Source organism: Cavia porcellus, unplaced genomic scaffold, assembly GCF_034190915.1.
Source record: "Cavia porcellus strain 051 isolate PalLab524CR breed Dunkin Hartley unplaced genomic scaffold, mCavPor4.1 scaffold_25, whole genome shotgun sequence".
Lineage (NCBI taxonomy): Eukaryota > Metazoa > Chordata > Mammalia > Rodentia > Caviidae > Cavia > Cavia porcellus.
Window position 1 is genome coordinate 28,525,142 of NW_026947508.1, and position 24,361 is coordinate 28,549,502.

The following is a 24,361-nucleotide window of genomic DNA, read 5'->3' on the forward strand; positions in this document are numbered from 1 at the left end:
CGTTATCCCAGCACTCGGAAAGCTGAGACAGCATCACGCCAACCTTTTTCTTTTGGTCAGGAATCAAACTCGCAACCTTGTACTTGCCAGGCAGGCGCTATGGCTGAGTTAAACCCCTGACCCTAGAATCACGCTAACTTTGAGGCCAGCCTGGGTTATAATAGTAACCTCTAGCTTCACTGCTCAGGCCTGAGTTCAGGGCCAGCCTGAACTCTTAAAAGTGTCAAAAATTTGTACTTTGTTATGTGACGCCTGGACTGTGGCAGAGGGAATGGGAGAAGACAGACCAGACCAAAACAAAACAGGGCAGAACCAGAGTTTGGTCACCACCGTGGGCTGTGGGTGGCAAGTGGTGGGAACAGCGTAAGAAGGGAAGCTGACTCGGCTTTGGAACTGGAGAACCTGGCCGGCCCCCGGACTCCATTTCCTCACTTCCTCTCCCACTTCAGACAGGACCACAGTGCTTCTAGCTTCCTCTAGAACCGCTCTCCCCGAGGACCCTAGAGACCAGGGGTAGCCAAAGGGATGGAAACTTCTCAGGTCTTATCTTACTTGACCTTTAGGAAACATATGAGGCCGTTGGTCCCAATGGTCACACCCACTTTCTGGTACTGAAACACTTTGGAGTGGCAAGGACACCAGTGGGCAGAACAACTCCTGCCCGATAAACAAAACACCAAGGTCCCCACCTGCCCTGTCTTGTGTGTTGTATGGAAGCTTGACAAGTGTAGGTGAGCAGGAGACACTGTACACAGGCAGATACTGAATAGGTGGAAGAACAAGAGTTGGGTGGTGAGTGGAGGCAAAACCCAGAGGCAGCAGCTGGCAAGGGGAGAATGGCGGTGATGGGCCGGGAGCCAGGGCCTAATGTGACAGGCGAGGCTGTCCAGATGCCTGGGTTAATGTGAACTCTGGCGCAGGTGGCCCTGCCCTTTGCAGCAGGACACTTGCCTGACCTCGGCTCCTTTGAGTCTGGACCAGGGTGAGGGACTACAAGGATGCCATGAGGGAGTGGTGGAGTACAGGGGGAGGGCCTGGCCCACCTCTAGCTTCACTGCTCAGGAAGTGCAATCTGCAGTCTAAATTTAGGAGAAGGAAGGAGCGGAAGGAACTCCTGGGGGTGGGGGTGCAAAGTGATGCAGGAAAAGGCCTGGCTTGCCCTCACTGTACCCCAGCTCCCTGGATGGGCAGTGGGCAACACAGGGCTTTGGCAGTGAGAGGACCAATACTCCCCACCTGCAGTGGCTCTGGGCCCCCTTGGGCCTGCACTGGCACCGGCCAGGGGCTGAGCAAGCCCAGCAGGAAGGCCATTCAAGCACACAGCTGGGGCAGGACAATGGGTCTGGGAGAATGCCAGGTTCTTTTGGGTTTCTGCCCAGTTCACGAGAGGCTGGGCGCCACCTGCTGGCTTGGGGTGAAGGTGCACCTGTGCCAAGACAGGCTGGTAAAGACCAATGGGCGGAGTGAGGCCCACAGGGACAGGCACAGAGGTGGTAAGAACAGCAGAGGCTTTGGACCACAGTGGCTCCAGACAAGGAAGTTTTATTGCTGACATGCAGGTAGAGTCCCCATGTAGTACAAAAATATGTCTTTATACAAACATTTTTGTGACATTTTCCATTTTGTTTTCTTTACAATAGGACTTCTCTCAGTGTGTGACACCAGTGAGGGCAGACTCAACCTCCTCTCATCTGCGTCTCCAGAAAGGCCATCAGACTCATGGGCTCCCCTTGGGAGGAACCAGTCTATCTGACAGGCTGTGCAGACCCGAGGATATTGCTTGGAAAAGGAGGAGAAAGACCACACATGGAAAGTGGGCCCCAACATGGCAAGCCCTGGCCAGGCCCGAGCCTCACCGGAGGACAGGCCCAGGGCTGGGAGTCCAGGCCGACCACATTTCTGCTCCTTTAGGAGACTTTATCAAATAAATATAGAAAAGAGCACAGCACCGTGCCCTGGCTCTCAGTGGCCGATGGCTGAGCTAGAAGCGGAGCTGGGTGCTCCCGCAGACCCACTGAGGCAAGGCAGGAGGCGCCCAAGTGCAGGATTGGGACATGGGGAAGAAGGGGGATGGGCGGCCCTGCTACTGCTGGCAAGAGGTGGCCCCATTTTTTCCAGATGGGGAAACTGAGGCACAAGGAAGTTTGGGAACTTGCCCAATGTCACTCACAGTGAGTCAGCTATTTTGGGGGTTGGAGGCAGCTCACGCTCTGGGAAACACAGTGAGGAGCAAGGACAGGCAAGAAGGGCCTGGGGATGCCTGAAGAGACACTCGGCCTTGCAGAAGACACATGGAGGGTAGGTGTCCAGGGAAGAGTCCTTGCTTGACACTGGGCAGGGCCAAGTCCAGTGAGGAGGGGGACAGGGCAGGGCATTCTGGTGAGAACAGCATTTCTGGCAAGACTGGCATCCACTTCAAAATCATGGCTCAAAGGGTAGCAGGGCTGTTCTCAAGCCAGGCAGAGCAGCACCTCAATACCTACATTTCTCCCCCTACCTCCTCGTCTCCCAGCCCCAGGAAGGCCCTGGCTAATGCCTGCCGTGGAGGGGCATTCTCCGGAGCAGGGGCAGGCGGGGCGATGCCCCACTGTTTGTTCTGAGAACGCAGTGGGGTGCAGGAGTGAGAGCATATGAGCAGGGCCATGTCCTGGGCCAGGCCCTGAGTGTGCCTCCCCAGCCCGGCCACAGGCTCCCTTCACATTGTGCATCCACGTTACCTGGTTACCTGGGTACATGTGAAAGATGGAGGAAACAGGACAATCATGCAGCACCTCAGAGAAGCTACTGAGACGAAAGAAAGAGCCAAGTCTAGAAAGGTCTCCCATCATCAGAAACAGACAGAGCTGGGGACTGGGAGCAGAGAGGGGCTGGGAGGGAGGCCAAGTGGGGGCTTAGACCCTGCTGTACTGCCAGGGTGGGGCAGTGTGGCCAAGAGCTGGGCCACCTAGAAATGGGAGGGAAGTTGGGTCTATAAAAAAAAAATAAATATATTTTAATTGGGTGTCAGATGAAGGGGAGGTTTTCCAAAGCTTGGACTGAGGGGCTGGGGTCAGAAGATGGGTAGCGTGGACTGTGGGAGGGGCTGGGACAGTAGGAAGGGTGGGCATTCAGTTTGGGAGCCAGCAGCGAGCTGCACTTTCAGCTTATTTGGACTGTGGGGAGCAGTGGCCCCCATGGCTGGCCAGCTGGGTCAGGGCCTGGGGCATCTGGGTGGGCTCCCTCCTCCTCCCGTCACTCAGTCCAGAGACAGCATGGTTAAAGAGACAGAGGTAGATTAAAATGTCATGATTAAAAGCAGATTAGTTATCTACGCCTCTCAGATTAAAAAACCAAACAATCAAGCAATCATTCCAAAAGGTAGCTTTGTGTACCTCTGCTGACCCCATGTGTGACCTGGGCTGTCCCTGTCCCTGCCCTGTCCCCACTGCGGCCTGGGGGAGTCCAGCACTACAGGACCCAGCCCTGACAGCCAGGCCTTGGGCTGGGGGCCAGAAGAGGTGGCGCTGGGGCTAGCTGCCCCTGGCTGAGGCCACTATTTCCGCAGATAGCGCTGTGCCAGAATGGCTGTGTCCAAGGAGGTCATGGGCTGTGCGTCATGGCCCAGCCGTCGCACGGGGGGCACGCTGCCGAACTGCCGCTTGGGGACCCAGCTCCGAGCCTCGTGTATGGAACTCTTCTCCTCAGCCAGCAGCAGCTGCTGCCGCATGTAGTTCTCAAACTCATACTGAGAGCACTCCTCTGTCACCTTCGCCTATGAGGCCGAGGGGAAAGGAGACAAAAACAGAGCAGCAGAGACAGAGGATAGGGCGTGAGCACTGGCAGCCTGCCTGCTGAGGCTGCCCATCCCTGTGCCATACGTCAGGCACCAGCTAGCCCAGGGCTGGTTCCAACTGTGGCACAGACTTGTGGTGTGACCAGCACCTCTTCCTTCCTAACCTCTGACCTTGGGAGTGGTCACCTTAGCGTCCTTGGTGTGAGGGGACCAATCTCTGCTGAGGGGTAACAGAATGTGGCCCAGGTGCTTGAACCGGGATGCCTGTTACTTCAGCTCCACACAAGGAGCCCAGCCTGAGTTCCCTGGACACAGGCAGACTGTGAGCAAAACAGTAGTGAGGATTCTTTCCCTGTGTTAGCTATCAGAGAGGAAACCAGGGCTTTAGAATCAGACTTAGGTTCAAGCCTCAGCTCACTACTTCCAAGCCATGGCTCTGGGAAAAGCCATTTTACTTCTCAGAACCTTGCTTTTTTCCTCTGTCCAGTTGGGCAACACAGGAACCCATGCCATAATGAGGACTGAAAGAGATGTGCTAGGTGTGGGCAGGCATGGCTTCGAGGGATGACGCTTGGGCTCTAGGAAGGGTGGGCTCTGCGGCAGGGCAGGCCTGGAACTCTCTCCTCAAGGGCCACGAGTCTGTGCTGTGGCCCCTCTGCTTCTATCTGCCCATTACTTGCTGGGAACTCCAAGATGGGCAGGAAGGGAGACTTACATCTTAGGCCCACCTTCCCTCCCAGGGACCAGCCCAAGCCCTGCCCTGCAGAGGGCACCCTAAGATCACCCAACACCTGCTGCTAGCCCTGTCTCTGCTCCTTCCCTGGCCCAGCACTTTCTCCAGAGTAGAAGAGAAAACAGGGATAAATGAATCATCTGAAAAATGAAAAGCAGGATGGGCAAGAGAGAACCCAGTGAGTGAGCAGAGGAGAGAAGTGTGACTTGGGCAGGAAGAGGAAGCTGAGACAGGGCCAGACAGGGCCTCCCCCCCTCAACGGCCCTCTCTCAGGTAGAGCACGGACATCTCCTTTCCCACTCCAAGGATGCCTCTTGTCTGCAGGGAGCTGTCACTTGTGCCCCTTCCTCCCCCCTCACCTCCTGGGAGCTGTCTGCACTGCTCATCTGGTCGTCAATGTCAGGAACCACTTGTAAAGGCCCGCTCAAAGAAGACAGGGACTGCCTGCAGGGGAGGAGACAGATCAGGCACTGTGCCCACTTCCTCAGGGAAGAATCTGGACAGGCGACTGCCTGGCATAGCAGCAGGCTGACAGCGGCTGCTCTTCACACAGCACGCAGAAGGCATGAGTCCCCAGCCTGGTGCCTGCCCAGCACCAGTCCACTTACCATGATGCGATGATGGCACTGAGGGCTTCTAGGACATCAGTGGCAGCCAGGCGTTGCTGGGGGTCAAGGACCAGCAGTTTCCGGATGAGACACACAGTGTTCTCAGAGACCCGCCCGTCCCTGCCCAGGGAGAGGGAGAGAGGGCTCAGCACAGGTGCATGGGCTCCAGGGCTCCCTGTGTTATCTCCCCATCGGCTGTCCCCTCCTGAGAGACAGGACTCACTCAGGAATGGTGTACTCTGCAGCCTTGATCTTGCGGAAGAGCTCCTGTGGGATGCTGTCGTAAAAGGGGAACTGGCCATACAGCATGGTGAAGAGCACCACTCCCAGGGCCCACATGTCACTGGGCTTGCCGCGGTACGGCCGGCCTGGAGGTAGAGGACATGAGTACTAAGTGGGCAAGGACAGCCCTGGGATAGCTCTGCCATGAGCCCACAGCCCCTGCTGCTTCTGAGACCACCACACTCTTCCACTGGTCTCAGCCTCACAACTGACCAGGGACTGGAACCTCAGAAACCGGGAGCCAAAATAAATCTTTCCTCCTGTAAGCAGTTATTCTCAGGTATGTTATCCCAGCAAAAGATTCCTAGCTAAGAAAGAAAGAGAAACAAAGCCAGCGAGGGAGAGTGCAAGGGCGCAGAGCAGAACAGAGCAGCCTAACACCGTGCAGCACAACACAGCGCAGTGCAAAGCCAGCAGGCTAACACAGCAGGAAAGTCCTTTAACACACGGCCTGAAATCCTGTCCCTGTCTCTTTTGTTCCTAAGCCTGATCCATTCTGTGACCAGAATCTCTTCCCCCTTCTCTAGACCAAAGATTTGGCTTGGGCCACCAGTAAAGGCCAGATTTGAGCCCAGGGCACGCACTGGCCTCGTGCAGCCAGGGCTTGCTGTCTGGCACAAGCGCACCGTACCGCTGAGCACGTCCGGACTGATGTAGGCGGGGCTCCCCCTCTGGTCCTTCAGCAGGTCCCCTTCGCTCACAAGATGCTTCCCGAGGCAGAAGTTGGTGATGGTTATCCGATGCGTTCTGTGGACCATGGGGAGAGAGAACCAGCTCTGGTGTGTACAGCCTGCCCCCCAGGCCAGAATCAGGTATCCTGCTAGGCCAGACCCCAACCCTGAACAAAAACAACTGCCCCTAGCCTCATCCAGGGACAGGGAATCACACCTGCATCCTTTGCTGGCCACCTGCTGAGCTGGGTAGCGGGAATGTGTATCACTGCAGGTCTCCCTCTACTTGCCTCCCTGGCTGCACGTCAGGGGTACAGCTCAGGACATTCTGAGATTGTCCCTCTATGGCCTCACCTATCTTCCAAGATGGAAGTGACCTAGACATTTAGTTTGATTCCCTCACTCACACATCATGAAAAGGGAAACCTGAAGTGTGTGACCCGTTCTACCGGCAGCACCATGACGGCACGTCCTGAGCCTCCCCTGCACAACTGAGCACTCCCCTCTGTGCACCCCACTGAGTCCCATCTTCCTGCAGAAAGCAGCCAAGTGTGTCCCTGGGGACGGATCCCAGCTCACAGGGCAGCCTTGCTGGGGAAGCCTGGTCCTGCAGTGAAGTGTCCATGTCCCCTACTGGAGGACAGAAGTATGTCCTCCAGAGGGAGATAGGGCCCCTGTTGAAAAGTACAGCCTCCCCCCCCCCCCACTTTCTGGGGCCTCCAGGTCTCTATCACAACACCTCGGTGTTGGCATCTAATCAGGCATAGCACAAGACTGGGAGGAGCAAGCTTGTGTCATCTGGCCCTTCCCTACATCCCTACCGTCTCAAGGCTGACACGGCAGGCAGGGAAAGTGGCAGCACGGTTGTCACAGTGCAGCTCAGCGCAACAACACACCCAGACTTAGTCACCCTGTCTTTCTAAAACCCCACTACGGGCCAGAGCACGCCTGAGATCCTGCACTGCAAGGATGGTCTGGGAACCTTTCTGGGCAACTTCCAGGAGATTTTTAGCCTTGGAAGCATGTGGAGCCAGGGCATGGCACAAGACCCTTCCTCTATTGAGGACACACAACTTTTGGGGGTACTAAGGACTGACCCATACCTTCATACTGATCCACATCGCTAGCCATTTTTTATTTTGAGACAAGGTGTCACTAAGTTGTGCAGGCTAGGCTCAAACTTGTCTTCCTGTCTCAGCCTTCTACAGTGTTGGGATGACAGCGCCACCACATCTGGCTTCTTCCTCTATGGCAGGAGGCCACACCCTGGTGCAGTTGCAGCATGGCAATGAGCCCATAGCTGACACAGCTTCACTGGCCCTCTCTGGATTCAGAGCTACTGGTTCAATGTACCCCCAATTCCCTATTTCCTGGAGGCTCCTGAGGAGGACAGTTGATTCAGAGGGGAGGGAGCTGTGGGCTGGTGAGGAACAAGGGACAGCTCTGCCATCTTGGGGTCCTCTAGAAGGCTGAACTACCTCCCAGAGCCTTGAGCAGTCAGCCCTCCTCCACTTTCTTCCACGGGAAAAGTGCTTGGCTGCAGAAGGAGTGAGGAAGCCCCACCACTGAGGGGGCAGCAGGCCAGCCCCTGGGGCGGCAGTGCTCCTGGGCAGGCAAAGCCAGGGTCTGGTGTGCTGAGGAGCATGGCTGCTGGCACATGGCAGTCTTGGAATGATGTGAAGAAGAGTAGGTGCATGTCAGCAATTCCCTGACCCATAAGGGGTGACTGGACACCTCCTGGTGCTCTTCCCTGGCCTGGAAGCCTGACCCCGGGGGAGGACCCAAGTTCCCATGAGTGACCTGGCAAGCCCAGAAGGGTCGTTTAGCCATGCTGGGGCGGGCTCCCTGGAGGGCCACGGCACAGGCAGGGGCGCTCCTGTATGTTTCATAATCTGCTTTGGAGAAGTGACTAGCCTGGGAAGCTCAGCTGAGGAGCTCTGAAGTCCACCCCTGGGTGGCATTTTGGTCTTCTGCCAGTCCCTTCTGTCATCATCAGTTGAGTATGTGGTAAGGAGCTGGGCTATCTTCACTTATGCCATACAACAGCTTTAAGGGAGATTTTCTCACTGTGCCATTTCAGATGATGCAACTCTGGCACACAGATGTAAAGGGATCTGACTTGCTCAAGACTAGACAGCTGGTGAGCGCTGGAACAGGGTCCAAACCCAGGACTGTGGGACCCTGGAGCTTGCAGTCAGGACTGACAGCTGCCCAGGTGTGTAACGCCCAGCCCAAATGACTGTTCCCTCTGTTCAATCAAGGCTGACTCATCCCTGCCTTTTATTTCAGACTCTGCCCTGATCAGATGCCCACTCTGAGAGTCATGGGGAAGGCAGCTTTGGGCGCTGATCCTTTCTGAGAAGCCCACAAAGTGGACCAAAAGAAGTCCCCAGAGAGGACTCCTATATCACACCTGAGTGGGAGGAGTAGGCTGGTGCCTGCAAGAGGCCCCTTAGGGCCAGGTGTGGTGGCACACAGCTATAATTTTAGTGCCTGGCTAGGCTGAACAGGAGGATTGAGAGTTTGAACTCAGCCTTGTCAACTAAGCAAAATCCTGCCTAAAAAAAAGGAAAAAAAGAAAAGAGCACTAGTGAGGAAAGGTGCCTCCTGCTGGAGCGCCCTGTCCCTGTGCCAGCCAGCTGGGCCCTGCAGCTGGGTGGATGGGATCAAGGAAAGTTCTACAAGGGGCCTGGGGCTGCATCTCATCTCCACAGAAAAGTCTCCTGGATTGGGGGCAGGGTTGCATCAGAGGTGCAGGCTGCACGGCTGAGGGTGGATTTCCCCAAGAGCTGAGTCCAAGAGGCTCTGAGAGCCCTTCAGCTATCTTGGGGAATTTTACTGGCAGGGCCTGGTGCAAACAAAGGCATCTGTCTGCATGTTCCCGGGAGAACCACAGATCCCGCTCTCACGCAGACCCACTCCAGGTTAGGGGCCTCAGCAGGGTCATGTACACAGTAAGAGGGCTGCTGCTCCGCTCTGACCTCCCATGTCACTGCTCCAACACAGGACGACTGCTCAGGCCCCTGGTCTGGAAGGTTCCCACAAAGCCACAGTGTGTATTTCCCCAGCCCCCACCCCCGGCTACAGCAGCCACAAATGCACCCTGTGGCCTGAGATTCAAGTCGCTAGGAGAGAAGGAAGGTGGGACTCCGATTCCAAGGGTCCTAGTTCTAGCTCTGCCACTTCCTTGCAGTTTGACTCTCGTGCCAACCCTCAATTTCCTCATCAGTAAGACAGGTACTGTATTAGTGCCTGACTCTCAGGCCTGAGGAGTTCCATCAAAATAAAGTCCACAGCAGCCTCTGAGGCTGGTGTCTGGCACACAGGAAGCTGCCACCATCCTCTTAGCCTCTACTGGCTGGCAAGTCTGGCAGTGGCTACCGACAAATGATACCAGGAAAGACACTGACCATGAGGCAGGAGGGCGACAAAGGCCCTGAAGCACGGACGAACCTTCAATTCCACCCTGCTGGCAGGATTTTCCAACCCTCTGTGGTGGAAAGCAAGAGGCAGGCAGGGCGGGGGTGCTGGGGAGGAGCGGCTGAGTGGGCGCCCTGGCGGCCTGCACTGCCCTGCCACAGAGGCGCCTGGAGTCTCTCCCGCAGGAAGACATGGCCAGCTCTGAGGCCTCCCGAAGCTTGGCAACACTCCCCTGCCCTCACTGCTGCCACCACCCAAGTTGGCTGGGTGGCACTTAGCTCCCCGGGAGTCCCAGGCCCCCCAGGTAGCCCTGACTGAAGGGTGATGGCAACGAGGGGCAGAGCAGGCGATGTGCGTCAGCAGGGCCTGCTCTGAGTCATGCTTTGGCTATGGCCCTCCGGCCGTCAGTATTCTCCTTTTCTAGGAACCAGTATGCGACTTGCCTACCCAAAGGGAGGAGGAAGGGAGATGGAACCCACAGCCACCTCAAACGACCCCAAAGAATACTTCACGTTCCAGCCCCTTCTCGTCTTGAGCAGGTGAATTTGTCCCTGCTGCTGCCTCACAAGCTCGGCTCCCCATTTCCTTCGTTGGGGCGCATTCTGCTTGTCTGCCTGCCTCCTGAGCCACTGAGGACCACGCACGATGATGGGTAAGAGGGGGTCAGAGCCCTTCCAGGCTGACCTCTGACTGAGCAAGCATGAAGGAGAGGCCTGGACAGGATGAGTATGACAAGGATGCATGATGAGCAGTGTGGGGAGCTGTGTTCTCCACCCTCTGCCTCTTTCTAAAGCACCAGAGTGGACTTAAGTGAAAAGTGGCCAGAGCCTCCACTTAACCCAAACATCAAACAGGGGTTACCAGATTAAAGGGATTGCAGCCCAGGCAGGGTCTGAGAGAGGTCGGGGCCCAGCAGCCTGTGGACCAGTCTAGGTGCTCAGAGCCTGGAGACCAGAGAAGCGAGTTGAATCAAACCCGCTAGTCATACAGAGTCCTGGTGTGCTGGTATGGTGAGCAGACAGAAGCTGCCACTGTGTGTTCCCATGACAACCCTTGGGATGCTCACACAGAGCCTACCAGTGATGGGTGAGGAAGGCCTGCGCTCTCTAGTCCATCTGAGAGGACATGAGCTCTGCAGCCAGATAACACTCAAAAAATTGCCCTCTCTTTATGAACAATGGCCTGAAATCCAGAGCAGGATGGTGACTGGTCCAAAGTCCCACAGAAGGCTTGGGGCAGGGCAGGACCCAACTACCCTTCTCTGAGACAATATACTCTCCAAAATTCAGGGCCTTCTCTTACAATTCCAGTATAGTCTGGGGCTGGGGCACAGCTGGCCCTTGCTGGGCATCGCTCAATATACACTAGGCTGCACCTCCAGAGGAAGACAGCATATGGCCTGCTTTCCTATCTCTGGGCCAAAGGAACCCCCAAGGCCTGCTAGATTATGATGGGCCAAACCCCACCAGGCAGTTGCATACCACTTATTTATATCTCATGCCAATGTTTCCAGGAAGGTAGAATTATCTCTATGTTCACACATGAGGAAACGGGAGCTCAGAAAATGAATGAATCCAATCAGCAAATAAAAACACCAACAAATTCTCAGGGTCCAGTCCTGGGATATGAGCCAGGTCTGAGTCCCCACGGCCTGCTCCATCTCTGCTCCGTCCCTGATTCCTCACTTGGCTTGAACAGGCTCAAGCAGTCCTGGAATTTCCTGTTTCCTCCCCTCCAGCCTGCAGAGCATGACAGGGTCAGGTTCTCATCTCCTCACTTTCTCAGGCTGGCAAATCTGTCCTCATCTTCATAAACTGACTCAGCTGGCAGACTCCCTGAACCTCCACGAGCCTCCAGTGTTTTCTGCACAATTGTCCTCAATACATATGTGGTGAGGTACAGTGGCACATGCCTATAATTTCAGCACTCTGGGAGGCTGGGGCAGAAGGATCTGAAGTTTGAGCCCAGGCTGGTCAATTTAGTGAATTAGCGACAATTTGTCTCAAAATAACATTTTACAAAAAGTGGGGAGGGTTGGGGATATAGCTCAGCAGCATAAGCACCTGTGTGGCAAGCTCGAGGTCCTGAGTTTGATTCCCAGTACAAAAAAAAAAAAAAGAAAAAAAAAAAAACCAACTGGGTTGGAGATCCAGCTCAGTGCAAAGGCCCTGGGTTCCATTCCTGCTATTGTACCAGCAACCATAACTACCATCATCACCACCATGTGTTATCTGTCTTCTGGTCAATATTTCATCAGACAACTCCACAGGAACAGGAGTAGGAGTTGTGGCCCAGAAACTGTTTGCAGCTGCATAACTGGGTGCAGCTGGAGGGTGGTGAGACAGCCTACACCAGATCTGGTGCTACCACCCTCCTCAGAGGACCAGCTGCCTGAGCTTCTTTTCCTCTGACCATACGTGGCACTGGTCACTTTATAGGGATAGTAGGCTGGTTGAGGGCTCCTCCTGGGTTAGGCTGAACACATCAAGAAACAATCACCCACCACACCATCTCTGCTCGAATTTATGCTGCCTGCTTTCTGTAAGGTTTCATAAGGTGATCGAGGTCAGGGAGGATGGCTTGAAAGAGCTGGTGAGGGGAGATATGACGTTCCCAGCCCTGCAGTCCAGAGGTCCCTTCCACCTGTCTGTCCGAGCCCTTTGCATGGTTGATGCCCCTCTACAGCACTCTGAAGGAGCCAGGTCCTCTCTTGGGGTGCGGTGAGGCCTGAAATGGGGCTCCAGTGTTTTAAGGCCTCTGCCACTGGTTCCCCAAGGCTGGTACAATGCACTGGCATGAATGCTGGCTTCTGACTACTTACAGCTGTGTCCTCCTTCAGAAAGTCCCTTCCCTAGGGACAGCCACATCCAGGGAGAGCCATATACCTCCATGCCTTGATCTAGGACACCCAAAAAGCCATCCAGCTCCAGTGCTCTTCAGGCAAAGGCTTGCTGCAGCCTTATGGCAGTGCAGTTTCCCCATCGGCCCAACTCTGCCCCTGCTCCGACCACTGTCTGCTAAGCTTCCTGCACGCTCCTCTCAGTCTGTTTTCTGAGCGACACAACCCATGGAAGGCCTCAGTGTGCTTACTCCTTCCCCCATTTTTCCATTTATGTGATCATTTACTGAGCACTGTCCAGGTGCCAGACATGACAAATGAAGGGACCAGAAAAGATATCCAAAGCCCTTTCCAGAACTCTCTTTCTGCTGCTCTAAACTCCCAGTCTCAGCAAGCACCATCTTCCAGGTGGCAAGGATAGAAGCAGGCACCCCATCCAAGCTCTCGGATTCTGGGAGAGGTGAGTGTTTTGAGTTGGGATCTCCATGGGGACTGCAGGGCACTGAGTATTTGGAGCAAGTATCCCATCCCAATTGCAAGACAAGAGCATGGAAGGAGAAACAGAACCTTACCTTTTGTTGAGCACCATGTTCCCGAGCTTCAAGTCTCTGTGCACAATGTTTTTCTGAAAACCAACAGGTATATGGTGTGCACTGGGAAAGTGAAAGGCGCCCAACCTGTAGAATGTGAGCTCTGCAGGTGTGTGGGAAAGCACACTCTAGGAGGCATCTTTCAGGCCTCATCGACCATGTCTGAATGAGCACTGTGTCCCAGGCCGGGCCTACCAGGTAGCCGCCTCTACTCCTTCTCCCCTCAGGGTAGCCAGTGGGGAAGCTGCTTTTCTCCTCTCCTCCAGTGAACATCCCAGGGAGAAAAGCAAGCTTAGCCTGGGACAGGGGTCAGAGATGAGCAGTCAGAACTCTTAACTAAGCACTGCAAGTTCTGCCACCGAAACTGTGTGCCCAGAAGAGGCTCAGGCTCTCTTGCCTTGCACCTCATGGTGACCGAGTCCCAGTCCTACAAAGAGCTCAGGTGGGCTGTGGTAACAGGTGGCTATTTGTCCCTGAGCTGGGACACTATAGTTTAGTTACTTGACACACAAAGAGTTACTGCTTGGGGTTCTGTGGGCTGTCTGGTGGGCCCTCACAGGGACACGGGTGTGGCCTGCAGCACTGTGGCTCACCCGGGGTACTTGTTATTCAGCTTTTTTCCTCTGGAAACTCCCAGCTGCAGTGCATACCCGGGTGAGGATGGGACACAGCTTTTTTCCACTGAGCAACACAAAAGGGGGGCTTCTTTCTGGGGCAGAGTGGAAGACAGCAGTGGTGTAGGGACTCACCTGGTGCAAGGCCTCCACTACGCGCACCACGTCGTAGAAGATGACCACTGTCTCCCGCTCACTGAGCCTCTTCTCTTTGATGACATAGTGCTGCAGGTTGATCAGGTCGGCAGTCTTGTCGCTGAAGTCATGTGCACACAGGCAGTCCAGGACAAGGCAGATGCGCTTCTTCATCTTCTTAACCATGCGGCTGGATTCTGTGTCTTCAACGATTTCACAAGTGCGATCCTGTGAGACAGACAGGCAGACCAGGCCTTGGCTGTGGGCCATAAGGCCAACGGCAGGCTTTGTACTCTCCCCTGGAGCTGTGTACTCAAACCAATGAGTGGCCCAGAGCAAGGCTGCAGGTATGGTGGGGAGCCTAAAGGAGGGTCCTGAGCATTATCATTCAGCTTCCCTGCCAAGTACCAGGCCCAAGGCTGAGGTGAAAACATCTCAAAGCTTCAGGCTTGGTCACAATGCAAAGGACTAGGATGAAAATAAGGACTAGGATCAGGGCTGGACATTTAAAGCCAAGTGCAGGGACAATGACACTGGGGTGTGGGCATCCTCCATCTACAGCATTCCCAGATTCTATTAATTACATAGCCAAGATGGTGGGAATTAGAGGTCAATCCTGGAAGGCTCTAAGGCTCACACAGTATTCTGTGCGTCCCAGACAATAGTCTTTCTTCAGCCAGAGTACTTTTGGGCAGTCACATAATTGTGGCCAGGAGTATAGCTCTGGCCTCAGGCAGCCAGGGTTGGCCCCACATCCACCTCTTAGTTGTAGGACCTGGGCAGTTTGATGAAGATCCCGTCTCTAGCTCTCAGCTCTAAAAGGGAGCTAGTGATCTATCTTTTCCTGGCTGTGAAGAATGAATGGGACAACCACCCACTAGGGCCTGCTGTAGTCAGCGTCCTGCAAGTGGGTATTGCTATTCATACCATGGTTGCAAGGCCTAGATCCACTGTCTTTTCTCTGCAAGGTATTCAAACGAGACAAAAACAGTACAACCTGGAAACTTTCATCCTGCCAATCTGAGGAGGCCCTTGGTGTCATTCCCAGCAGACTGACCATGCCCTCTGGGGAACTCCAGAAAGATCAAATCTTCACATTCCTCAGCCTAGTGTCTGGGCTAGAAATACCACACTAGAAGTAATAGTTTTGATCCCCTAGGTCCTCTTATTCAGAAGGACAAGAATGAAAGCCAAGCTTTTTGTTATTGTTGTTCTGTTTTATTATCTAGTTTAGGCTGGCCATGAACTCATTACGTAGCCCAGCCTCGAACTTGCAGTGATTCTCTTGCCTCAGCCTCCTGAGTGCTGGACTTACAGGCAGGCACCACCACACCAGGCCCCCCCATTTGTTCTATGGCAGGAAATGGAGCTGACAAGGAGTTTTTACTGCCTGAGGCAGCAATGACCATGAGAGTGCACCACAGCTGCTTGGTCTCACTCATCTTCCTGACTCTTTATCAGGGAGGGGCTTTTACCATTCTCCACTTTCTACAGATGAGAGATCTGCAGCTCAGACCGGAACCTTGCCTGAGGTCACACAACCTGAATCTAGGCCTGTCAGCTTCAAAACCCCTAAGTCTCCCTGGCACGGTGCAACCACTCGAGTATCAGGTCCACCTTTCCGAAGCCAGTTATGGCTGGCATCTGGCAGCAAAGGCTATGCCAAGGAGAGGGCTGCTTCCAGACCTGAGGAGGGGACCTCCCAGTCCTTCTGAACCCAACTCTCCATGTTCCAGACACGATTTCAGTTCTGTCCCAGATGGTTCTTTTCTGGGTACAAACTGCTTAGCAGTACCTTTCCTAAGAGACTTGGAATGTATGACACAGGAGCTCAAGGACATGTGCTGAACAAACTTCAATGCCTCAGCAGGCCAAAGGACTGTTGGTTCCAACAACTGTGGAGGTCTCCAGGTGGCCCCAAACCCCAGTTCCCCTCATTGTCCCCTTCTCTTCCAGTCTGGCCAATTGCTGACAACACAGCTGGAAAGAACCCTGGGTATCTTTAAGTAACTTCCTGTTTTTCCTTTTTCTCGGAAAAGCAGTCCTTCAAGGAAAGCCTGGCTGCTTAAGATGCAACCTGTGTGTTTTCCTGTTAGGCTGAGACTAGGGCTATAGAAGCAGCAGCCAGGGGCTGGGGATTTAGCTCAGCGGCATAAGCGCCTGCCTTGCAAGCAGGCAGTTGTGAGTTCGATCCCTGGTACCAATTTAAAAAAAAAAAAAAAAAAAAAAAAGAAGCGGCAGCCAGCACAGCCCCAGCCTGACCTCCAGCCCACCCCGCCCAGCAAGTCCTGATGTACCTAGCAAGGTGGGGACACTAGAGAGTCACATGCTGGGAGCTGCTCACGAGATGGATATAACCCCAGCCAGCGCCAGCCCCTGAAGCCAACCAAGGGTGGAGAGGACACTTACCTGGAAGAGCCCGTGGTGGTGCACCACGCCATCCTGGGTGTGTAGGAGAGAGAGCAGAGAGTACTCGGTGTGCAGCAGCATCTTGCCTTGCCTCTCCTCTTGGCTCTCTATGCCTTGGTCACCCCTCTCCTCAAGAGTAAGGATCTTCAGGGAAGCACAAAAGGAAAATCAAAAGATCAACCACCTTCCTTTATGCAGCAAAATAAATGAAATGGGACACAGAGGTTGCTTTCTACCACAAGACACTTGTGCATAGCTCACATACAAACATGTGTATGGAAGGTCATTTTTCTTAATGGGACAGGCCTGTAACTTAAGCACAAATAGAGCTCTTTAAATCAAGAGACATTCTGAGCAAGACTGTGAATCTGATGGCTTTATGGGAAGAATGGGGATACTCTTGCTCACAAGTGATGAGGGGCAAAGGAGGAGTGGAGGGAGGAGGAAGCCACCCGCATAGGCCCGGGGCCCAAGTCCCCCGCCCCATGCCTTGCCTACCTTCAGCTGATAGAAGTCATCCGTGCCATCTTTCCTTGCCAAACACTGCACAATGCTTGGCACTGGCGAGTTGCCCAGACGGGGACCTATGGCACAGAGGGCCACTTGCTTACCTTTTAGAAGCCCTGTCTATCACAGTTCCACATCACTACACTGTTGTCTCTTCAGGTAGGTACCAGTCCATGCCCACTGAACTGACCACCCCAAAGTCTTCTGGTAGAGCATTCTCCTGGTTTTTCTTCCAAAAATGGAGAGGAATATATATGCCTTTACCTGAGTTGTACCCCACTATTTTTCTTTCTTTTTTTTGGTACTGGGGATCGAACTGAGGACCTCACATTTATTAGGCAAGTGCTTTGAGCCGCTGAGCTAAACCCCTGGCCTGTACCTGGCTTTGGTACCCTCCTTAAAGGAGGGGTTTTCAGGCTGGGCAGAACGCAATAGTAAGGGCTAATGTCTGTCTGGGCTAACAAACCAGTGCCTGTCTCAGAAAAAAACAAAATAAGGAAAGAAGGAAGCGAAAAGAGGAAAGGAAAGAACAGAACAGAAAAGAGAAAAGAGAGTTTCACTGGGTAAATGCTGGAAATTCTGGGGATCATCTGTAAAAATGGTTGTCACATAAGCTCTGACTCAGCCACTCCAGCAAGAGAAGCAAGGACATTACAACTGCAACAGGCTCCCACGGTGACTTTTTCTCTGTTTCTTTCTTTCTTTTTTTTTTTTAAAAGGCAAGGTGTCACTATGTAGTTTAGGCTGGCTTTGAACTCACTGTATAGCCCAGGCTGGCCTTAAACTCACAGTGATACTTCTGCTTCTGCCTCCCGAGGGCTGAGATTACAGATCTGCGCCACCATGCCTGGCCAGGCCCTTTTCACTCTCACATCCTCTGTGTAGTCTCTCAAGGCACTCAGCAGCATGGTAATGATCTTGTTTCCTGTTTACTCTGTTTCTCCAACCAGAATGTTAAATTCCATGAGGACAGGAACTTATCGGTCTTTATCATTGCTGCATCTCAAGGAAATAGCCCAGGGCTGGTGCAAAGCGGGCTCCACTGATGAGCTACAACTATCATGGGTCTGTAGGCAGAAGTCATACCCAGCCTCTGGCATGGGAGATTCAGGGTCTCTGGCACCACCTTACCCACAACCCTGACCATAGGTGACCTGGACTTGCTGGGCCTCTAGAATCGTGCAGAAAGCTCTGCTCTCCTTCTGGCCTCCTGGAAACACATAATGCTATAGGATTTCTACATCCATTTTATAAGAAACTGCAGTGGGGGGCACAACATAAGACACTGTGAATAAAACATGCCACTCAAAAATAGTTAAGGCAGTATCTTAGATGATGGCTCTTGGTGTGGATTTTTGTTCCTTTTTGTTGTATCAATGATAAAACCTGGGGCTTTGGATATGCTAGGCAAGAACTCTACCACTGAACTATGTTCCCAGCCCAGATCTTGGGTTCTAAAGCAGTTGTGTGCTTCTTGAGGGCGTACAGAATTTTTACGGCACTCACAGGATTCTTTGTGTAAGAAATAGAGTCTAGCTCTCTGCTGAGACTGATCTAAGGCTGCTATGGCCACAACAAAACTGGCAGCATTGTTACAGAATGAACTAGGACCTGTGTCTTCCATTGATAAGCATACATTCCATTTTAAGTGGTGAAGTGAGTGCTGGGGATGTAGCTGGGTGGCAAGGTGCTAGTCTAGCATCCCTGAGGCTCCCATGGGCCTTATGCATGAGGCCTGATCTCAAGCACTGCAAATAAAGGAAGAAAAAAAAATTGAGATGAAGAAGTGTGGGTCCAAACAGAGACATAGTCAAGATCCCATATGGCTGTGTGTAGATATCTCATTCTGCTACCTGCAGTAAGACTGTGTGAGCCCACGTGCCCTGCCCTGGCTGAGCATACCCATCTCCTGATGGTCCAAGGCTTACCAAGGATGAATGGTCCAGCTCGCTTTGCATTATTTCCGGAAATGCCACTCCCTAGAGCCTTTACCCTGGCAGACGTTTCCCCAGCTCCTCTGTCTGATGCTCTCCGCTTCATTCTCAGCTCTAGACAAAACAGAAAAGATCCCTTCTCACTGAGTAAGTCAATGACTTTTTTTTTTTAACACTAACCTTGCCTGTGAGTCTGTCTTCAGGATGTGTCGGACAGCTGTGGTTGCTACTCCCGCTGCTGCTACCTCCTCACTATCCAGAGGAGCATCTGAGGTGTCCAGTGACAAGAAACATAGCTCCTTTACTTGGGATTAGTTAGGTACTTTAAGATAGCAGATAAAGTCCACAGAACTGAAGAGCCAGCCCACGGCAAAAGGGCTAGGGAAATGCAGAGAAAAGGAAACTGAGCTTTGTTGTACATGCTAAAGTCAAACAAGAGCCTAAGTAACGGTCAGAGACAAACAGAGGAGGTGAACCAGCCCTACAGAACTGAGCCTCAACCCTGAAGCGTGTTCCCAAAGCACAGCCTTCCCTCCAAATACCCACAGCCAAAGGTGCCCACTCCTGACCCGTCTCTAGAGTGGTAGGGCCTGGGCCCTGGGAAATGCATGTTACACATAAGGCCTGGGGCATCTGATGCCCACCAAGTTTGAGGACCACTGCCCTAAAAACTCCCTCTTCCAAAATCGTTGGCCCTTAGGTCTTCTCGGATGAAACAACACCCTAAATTTGCTAACAGGGAGGCTGACTGTCTCTTTTTTTTTTTTTTTTTTTTTGGTACCAGGGATCAAACTCATGACCTTGAACTGGCCAGGCAGGCGCTTAGGCCCCTGAGCTAAATCCCTGTCCCCACTTCACTTTTACTTTCAAATTTTCTTGAATTATTTTTAAGAAAAAAAAAATATAGTCACTGTGCACATAAGAGCTGGATTAAGATCACCACTGGACATTGCTGAGCACTTTGGTTTGTCTGCTAATCCCTGTCTCTTCCAGGGTTCCAATGAAAGGTGGACAAAAGAGCTACATTCTGGAAGACACTAACCTCTTGATACAGATTTTTTTAAAAAGTTGGTGAAGGGGAGTTGTTCCATCCAATTCTCCAAAGTTAAACACTGCAAAAGCCAAACTGGAACAAAGGCAGAGGACTTAGGGACGCCCACTATGGACTAAGGGATCAGGGGAAAATTCCCTGAGCAGGTGACAGCAGAATGAGCTGGGCGAGGGACCACAGACACTTCAGAGAATCAGCAAATGTATACAGGTAAACATCAGGTGTGCCATATACCTTTAAGTCCACCAATCTGGGAGGCTGAAGCAGAAGGACTATAATTCTGAGCCCAGTACAGGCAACTTAGCAAGACCCTACATCAAGATAAAAATAATAAATAAATAAATTAAAAAGGGCTAGAGGTGTAGCTCAGTGCAAAAGCCCTAGATTCGATCTCCAGAAACAAACAAACAAACAAAAAGGTATGCAAGGAACAGGCCACGCACAGTGCACAGTTCGTGTTGCTGGGGTATGCAAAGTGATGCAAGGGGTGGTGACAGGGGATTCAGAGAGGGACGCATGACAGCTACACTAAGGGTATGGGCTTCAGGTTTCCTCACAGGGCCCAGAAACACAGAACCCCACACTCCTGTAATTTATTCACTGGCCTTCCGTGCATAAGGCCCTGGATTTAATCCCCAGCACTGCATAAAAAAGAAAAAAAGGAGGGAAAGAAACCATATTTGGGTAGACTTTTCCTTTCTATATGCTAATATAGCTTTTATTACTACAAAAATTTGGATCATACTGTGATGTGAGCATCCTTTTTTGCCACCTATTACTAGACTGATATTTACAGTATGTGAAATATATCCTAATAAAACTGTCAAAAACCCAAAACAACCATTATTAACACGCCGGCAATATTCTTCTGTAGCATCGTTTGAGATAACTACAGTCTCCTCAACATAAAGACACTGTTATTCATCTGGCTTCTCTCCTCTGCTTACTTTTTGTTAATAATTATGCACATACATCTTGGCTTTCCTCTCTCACCCCATCAAAATAAATTCCAAGAGACAGAACTGTAGAATCAAATGGGGTGCACCTTTTTTAGAGGTGTTTAGCATATATGAACAGACCATTTCCCAGGTTATGCCAATTTACAATCCTATCATCTATATGGAAGTGTCCTAGAAGTTGCATCAGGATATTCTTTACTCTTATAAATTGCCATTTTGTGCTGGGCATGGTGGCACATGCCTGTAATCCTAGCACTTTGGAGGCTGAGGCAGGAGGATTGCTCCAAGTTTGAGGCCAGCCAGGACCACACAGTGAGTTTAGGTCAGCCTGAATTACAATGTGAGACTCTGTCTCCAAATAAATAGCCACTTTGGCTTTTATTCTGTTTGTAAATGGCCACTTAGATGGGTAATAAAAAGTACACCATTTTTAAAAATTCAAAATTCTTGGGGCTGGGGATTTAGCTCAGTGGCATAAATGCCTGCTTGGCAAGTGAAAGGTTGTAAGTTCAATCCCTGGTACTACCACCAAAAAACAAACAAACAAACAAAAAAACCCACTTATTTCTGGGATTGAACTCATTTCTCATGCTTACTGGTTGTATTTTTTAAAAAATGAAATTACATTCTTTATTTTTGTTATGTATGTACTAGGGGTTTTTTGTTTTTTCCTTTTTTGAGACAAGGTCTCACTAGGTAATTCAGGTTGGCCTTGAACTCACTATGTAGCCCAGGTTGGCCTTAAATTTATGGTGAGTCTCCTTCCTCAGCCTCCCAAGTGCTGGGATTACAGGTGTGTACCACTGTGCTCAGGTAAAGTTACTGGTTTTTCTTTTTGCGGGGGGTGGGGGGGTTCAGGGGCTCAAACTCTCAACCTAGTGCTTGCCAGGCAGGCACTTGTGCTGCTGAGCTAAATCCCTGGCCCCTAGTGTTACTGTTTTTAGGAGCTCTTTATATTTTAAGGCTGTAACTGACATAGAATGTAGTTTTTACCTTCATCCTGTAACTTATTCTATCTATAAAACAATGGTTACACATTTATGTAGTTGAATATGACTGCCTTTTCCTTTAATTTGTTTTTGCTGATATTCCTGGAAGGCCTATAGAACAGGTAATTATCCACCAGGTGGCTGAAATTCTCATGTACTCTTGCTTCCATTTTTATTCTGAACCCTAAAGACTACTTGTAGTGAGCTGGAGAGCAGGAGAGATGACCCCACACACCAAAAAGAAAACAAAAACGACTTAATGCTGAGGGTATGAGGACCACACCACTCTGTGGCTCAGCAGTCTGCAGGGGGAGCAGAAACCACAGCGGGGCTCCCATGTGCTTTCTGCCAAGGGGGTCACACTGGAAGCAAATGCACACAAAAGCAGGGAGAACCAAAGTGTGTCTAGAAACACCGCAGGAAGCCAGCAGACCGCCTGGCATGGTGCTCCTGTGTTTTGCCTGGCTGACCCCCACGGCCCTGTCAGTATCACTTGAGAAGCCTTCTTTGACAGCCTCATAACTAGTGGGTCTCAGTCTCACAGTGTTGTCACTTCCTTCACAAGAATTCCCTCAGCCTGAAATGGTGTGTGTTTGCACGCTGAGTGTCTGCCCCACCACCAGAAAACCTCCCTCTAAAAACTTCACCAAGAAAGCAAAACCATATTTTATAAACCCATCACACCTTGGTGCCTAGCTCAGCAAATACTCCACAAATGTACAAACACCTTCCCTTTAGCTGGGGATGCTTCCTATCAGGGTCAGCAGCCCTGCACCTGCCACAGTTGCCCCCTCCCTGCTCAACAGAATTCTGTATCACTATGTTCTGATCCTGCTCTCTATCTTCTGAGATGCTGAGCTTCCTCTCTTTCCTGGTTCCCTGGAGAGCACCAGGAAGGTGGGTCACATCTGTGTAGACACTGCCTGTGTGCCTACACATGGTCTAGACGACAGTTTGCAGGGAGCAGCTGCAGCCCAGACAATGAGTGGGCTCAGCCTGACCCCACCCATCCCACTTATGATTCTACTCAAGCGAATGGCACGGGAACTGCTCCAAGATGCAGGCAGACAGAAGGAGGGGAGCAGATGGGCAGAGAGAGGAAAAAGATGCTGGCAGGGAAGAGGTAGCCAGGCTGTCTCCCTTCCTGAACATCCTTTCGTGCACTCAGTTGACGGAAACATGGTGAAGAGGCAGGCCTGAGAAATCAGAAGCTGTGGTGGTGAACACTAGAGAAGAGAGCAAAAGATGAAGCTTCTGGGGACAGACTTCCAGGGAAAACCAGCCCTCACCCGATGTGCTTCCTCTAGAGGCACATCTACAAATACGTGTCGCAGGATCCCATAGGTTTGGCGGTGAGGTCTGTGATGATACAGCTCTAACTCCACAAGCCTCAGAAAGATTAGGTACCCAGGCTCTCGACCCAGCTGGCTCAGCTGCAGCTTTTGCTTGGAGTTTCTGATGCCCTGCTCAGCACCCCAGCAACTCAACTTGGCTTCAGAGTCTCTAGAGTTTTGAACCTGTCACCCCTTCCCCATGTGCTCTGTTCACAAGTCAGCGCCAGTCCCTCAGAACTTGAACTCCACAGGAAGCTCAATGAGACAACAATGGGGGAGGTGGCAACAAAGAGTGGGCAGGGTAGAGGCAGGAAGCAGGTAGAAAGAGAAACCAGCATGGCAGCCCTGCCTCTGCGGCAGCCAGATATGCTACTTACTGCTAAAATCAGGGGCTCCGTGTGCTTGGCCAAGCTGCAAGTGGGCTGTGGGCCTCAGTTCTAAAGCAGCCACTGAGGCATGTCTCTGCTGGGGACACCCGATTGTACCCTGTCAGTTGGGTGCTAAGCTTATCTCATCCTTAAACAACTGGGCGATGTGAGCCCAGCTGGGAGAGCTGGGCATGAGAGATACACAGGGTTCCAAGGATGAGGATGTCCAGAGTCCTGCGGCACGGCATGACAGGGTACATGGGGAGAGTTGGGTGGGGTGGCCAGGTAAGGAACTGATGGCAGACCGTCACTCATCTTCAGGGAGGCAGACTACAGAGAAAGATGGTACTGAGCTAAGGAAACAGCCAGTGTCCTCCGCACTCCGTGCGTGCTCAGCTCCACCCAACTACAAGGCAGCTGAAGCGTGGCCAAGGGTTTAGTCCATTCTCACATGCAGAAGCACTCTCACAGGCACCTGCACATGGACATACACAGGAGGAGGCCAAACGTGGTCCCTGCCACGGGATGCACAGGCACAGGGAAGAGGGACCCTCCTCCCTCCGCCAACACAGGCAGCAGCGGGGCTCTGCACTCCTGGGACTCTTGCAGTGACCTTTGGGTTTCTGGAGTGTGGTGAAGAAGAACAAGGCCAATCCCTGCAAGGGAACGAACCATGGTCCCAGCCCGGTGAACTACTTGCTGTGTGAATGTGCATCTGTGTGTGTAGTAACAGCAGCTGGGAGCCATGTTTTGTCAGCCGCTGCCAAGGCCTTCGAAGGAGCCAAAGGACCGTATCGATGCTGCGGGGTCAGACAGAGCCAAAAGCTCCAGCATTCATTCTGTCCCTGTCAGCAGTCTCAGTCCCTGTGCCCATGTCTTCTGGCTGTCAAAAAGAAGGCAGTCAGCACAAAATAAGTGGTCCTGAACTTGCAGTTGTGTCTTCTGGTCTTTACCTCTGTCACTGTCTACTGAAGTCAGAGACCCCACACTGCTCTCCAGCCCACCTGGCACTGGAAGTCAGCACAGAGCTCCCCACTTATCTGTGGCTCAGTCCTAATACGATCTATTGGAAAGGGATCTTGGCAGACCCCAGATCCAAGGGAAAGAAAAAGAGTCTCTGCCCAAGGGCACCCAAAGGCACTGTGG

The 24,361-nt window shown here is 52.2% G+C and overlaps 1 protein-coding gene across 3 annotated transcripts in view; it reads right to left on the minus strand.

The window, feature by feature from the left end:
* Nucleotides 1-1,526: 1,526 nt before the first annotated feature.
* The window catches only part of Stk40 (serine/threonine kinase 40), a 38,336-nt gene continuing 15,501 nt past the window's right edge, over nucleotides 1,527-24,361 (minus strand). For 2 of the 3 annotated variants that reach the window (XM_003471293.5, XM_063236086.1), the window contains exons 2-11: nucleotides 18,509-18,628; nucleotides 16,572-16,657; nucleotides 16,074-16,217; nucleotides 13,665-13,892; nucleotides 12,898-12,950; nucleotides 6,027-6,142; nucleotides 5,337-5,481; nucleotides 5,114-5,233; nucleotides 4,865-4,949; nucleotides 1,527-3,751 (exon numbers count right to left, since the gene is read on the minus strand). In XM_003471293.5, the coding sequence (XP_003471341.1) occupies nucleotides 3,533-3,751; nucleotides 4,865-4,949; nucleotides 5,114-5,233; nucleotides 5,337-5,481; nucleotides 6,027-6,142; nucleotides 12,898-12,950; nucleotides 13,665-13,892; nucleotides 16,074-16,217; nucleotides 16,572-16,657; nucleotides 18,509-18,620 (1,308 nt within the window). In that variant the 5' untranslated portion in view covers nucleotides 18,621-18,628 and the 3' untranslated portion in view covers nucleotides 1,527-3,532. The remainder of the gene's footprint in view (nucleotides 3,752-4,864; nucleotides 4,950-5,113; nucleotides 5,234-5,336; nucleotides 5,482-6,026; nucleotides 6,143-12,897; nucleotides 12,951-13,664; nucleotides 13,893-16,073; nucleotides 16,218-16,571; nucleotides 16,658-18,508; nucleotides 18,629-24,361) is intronic. The other variant, XM_063236085.1, reaches the window with a different exon arrangement.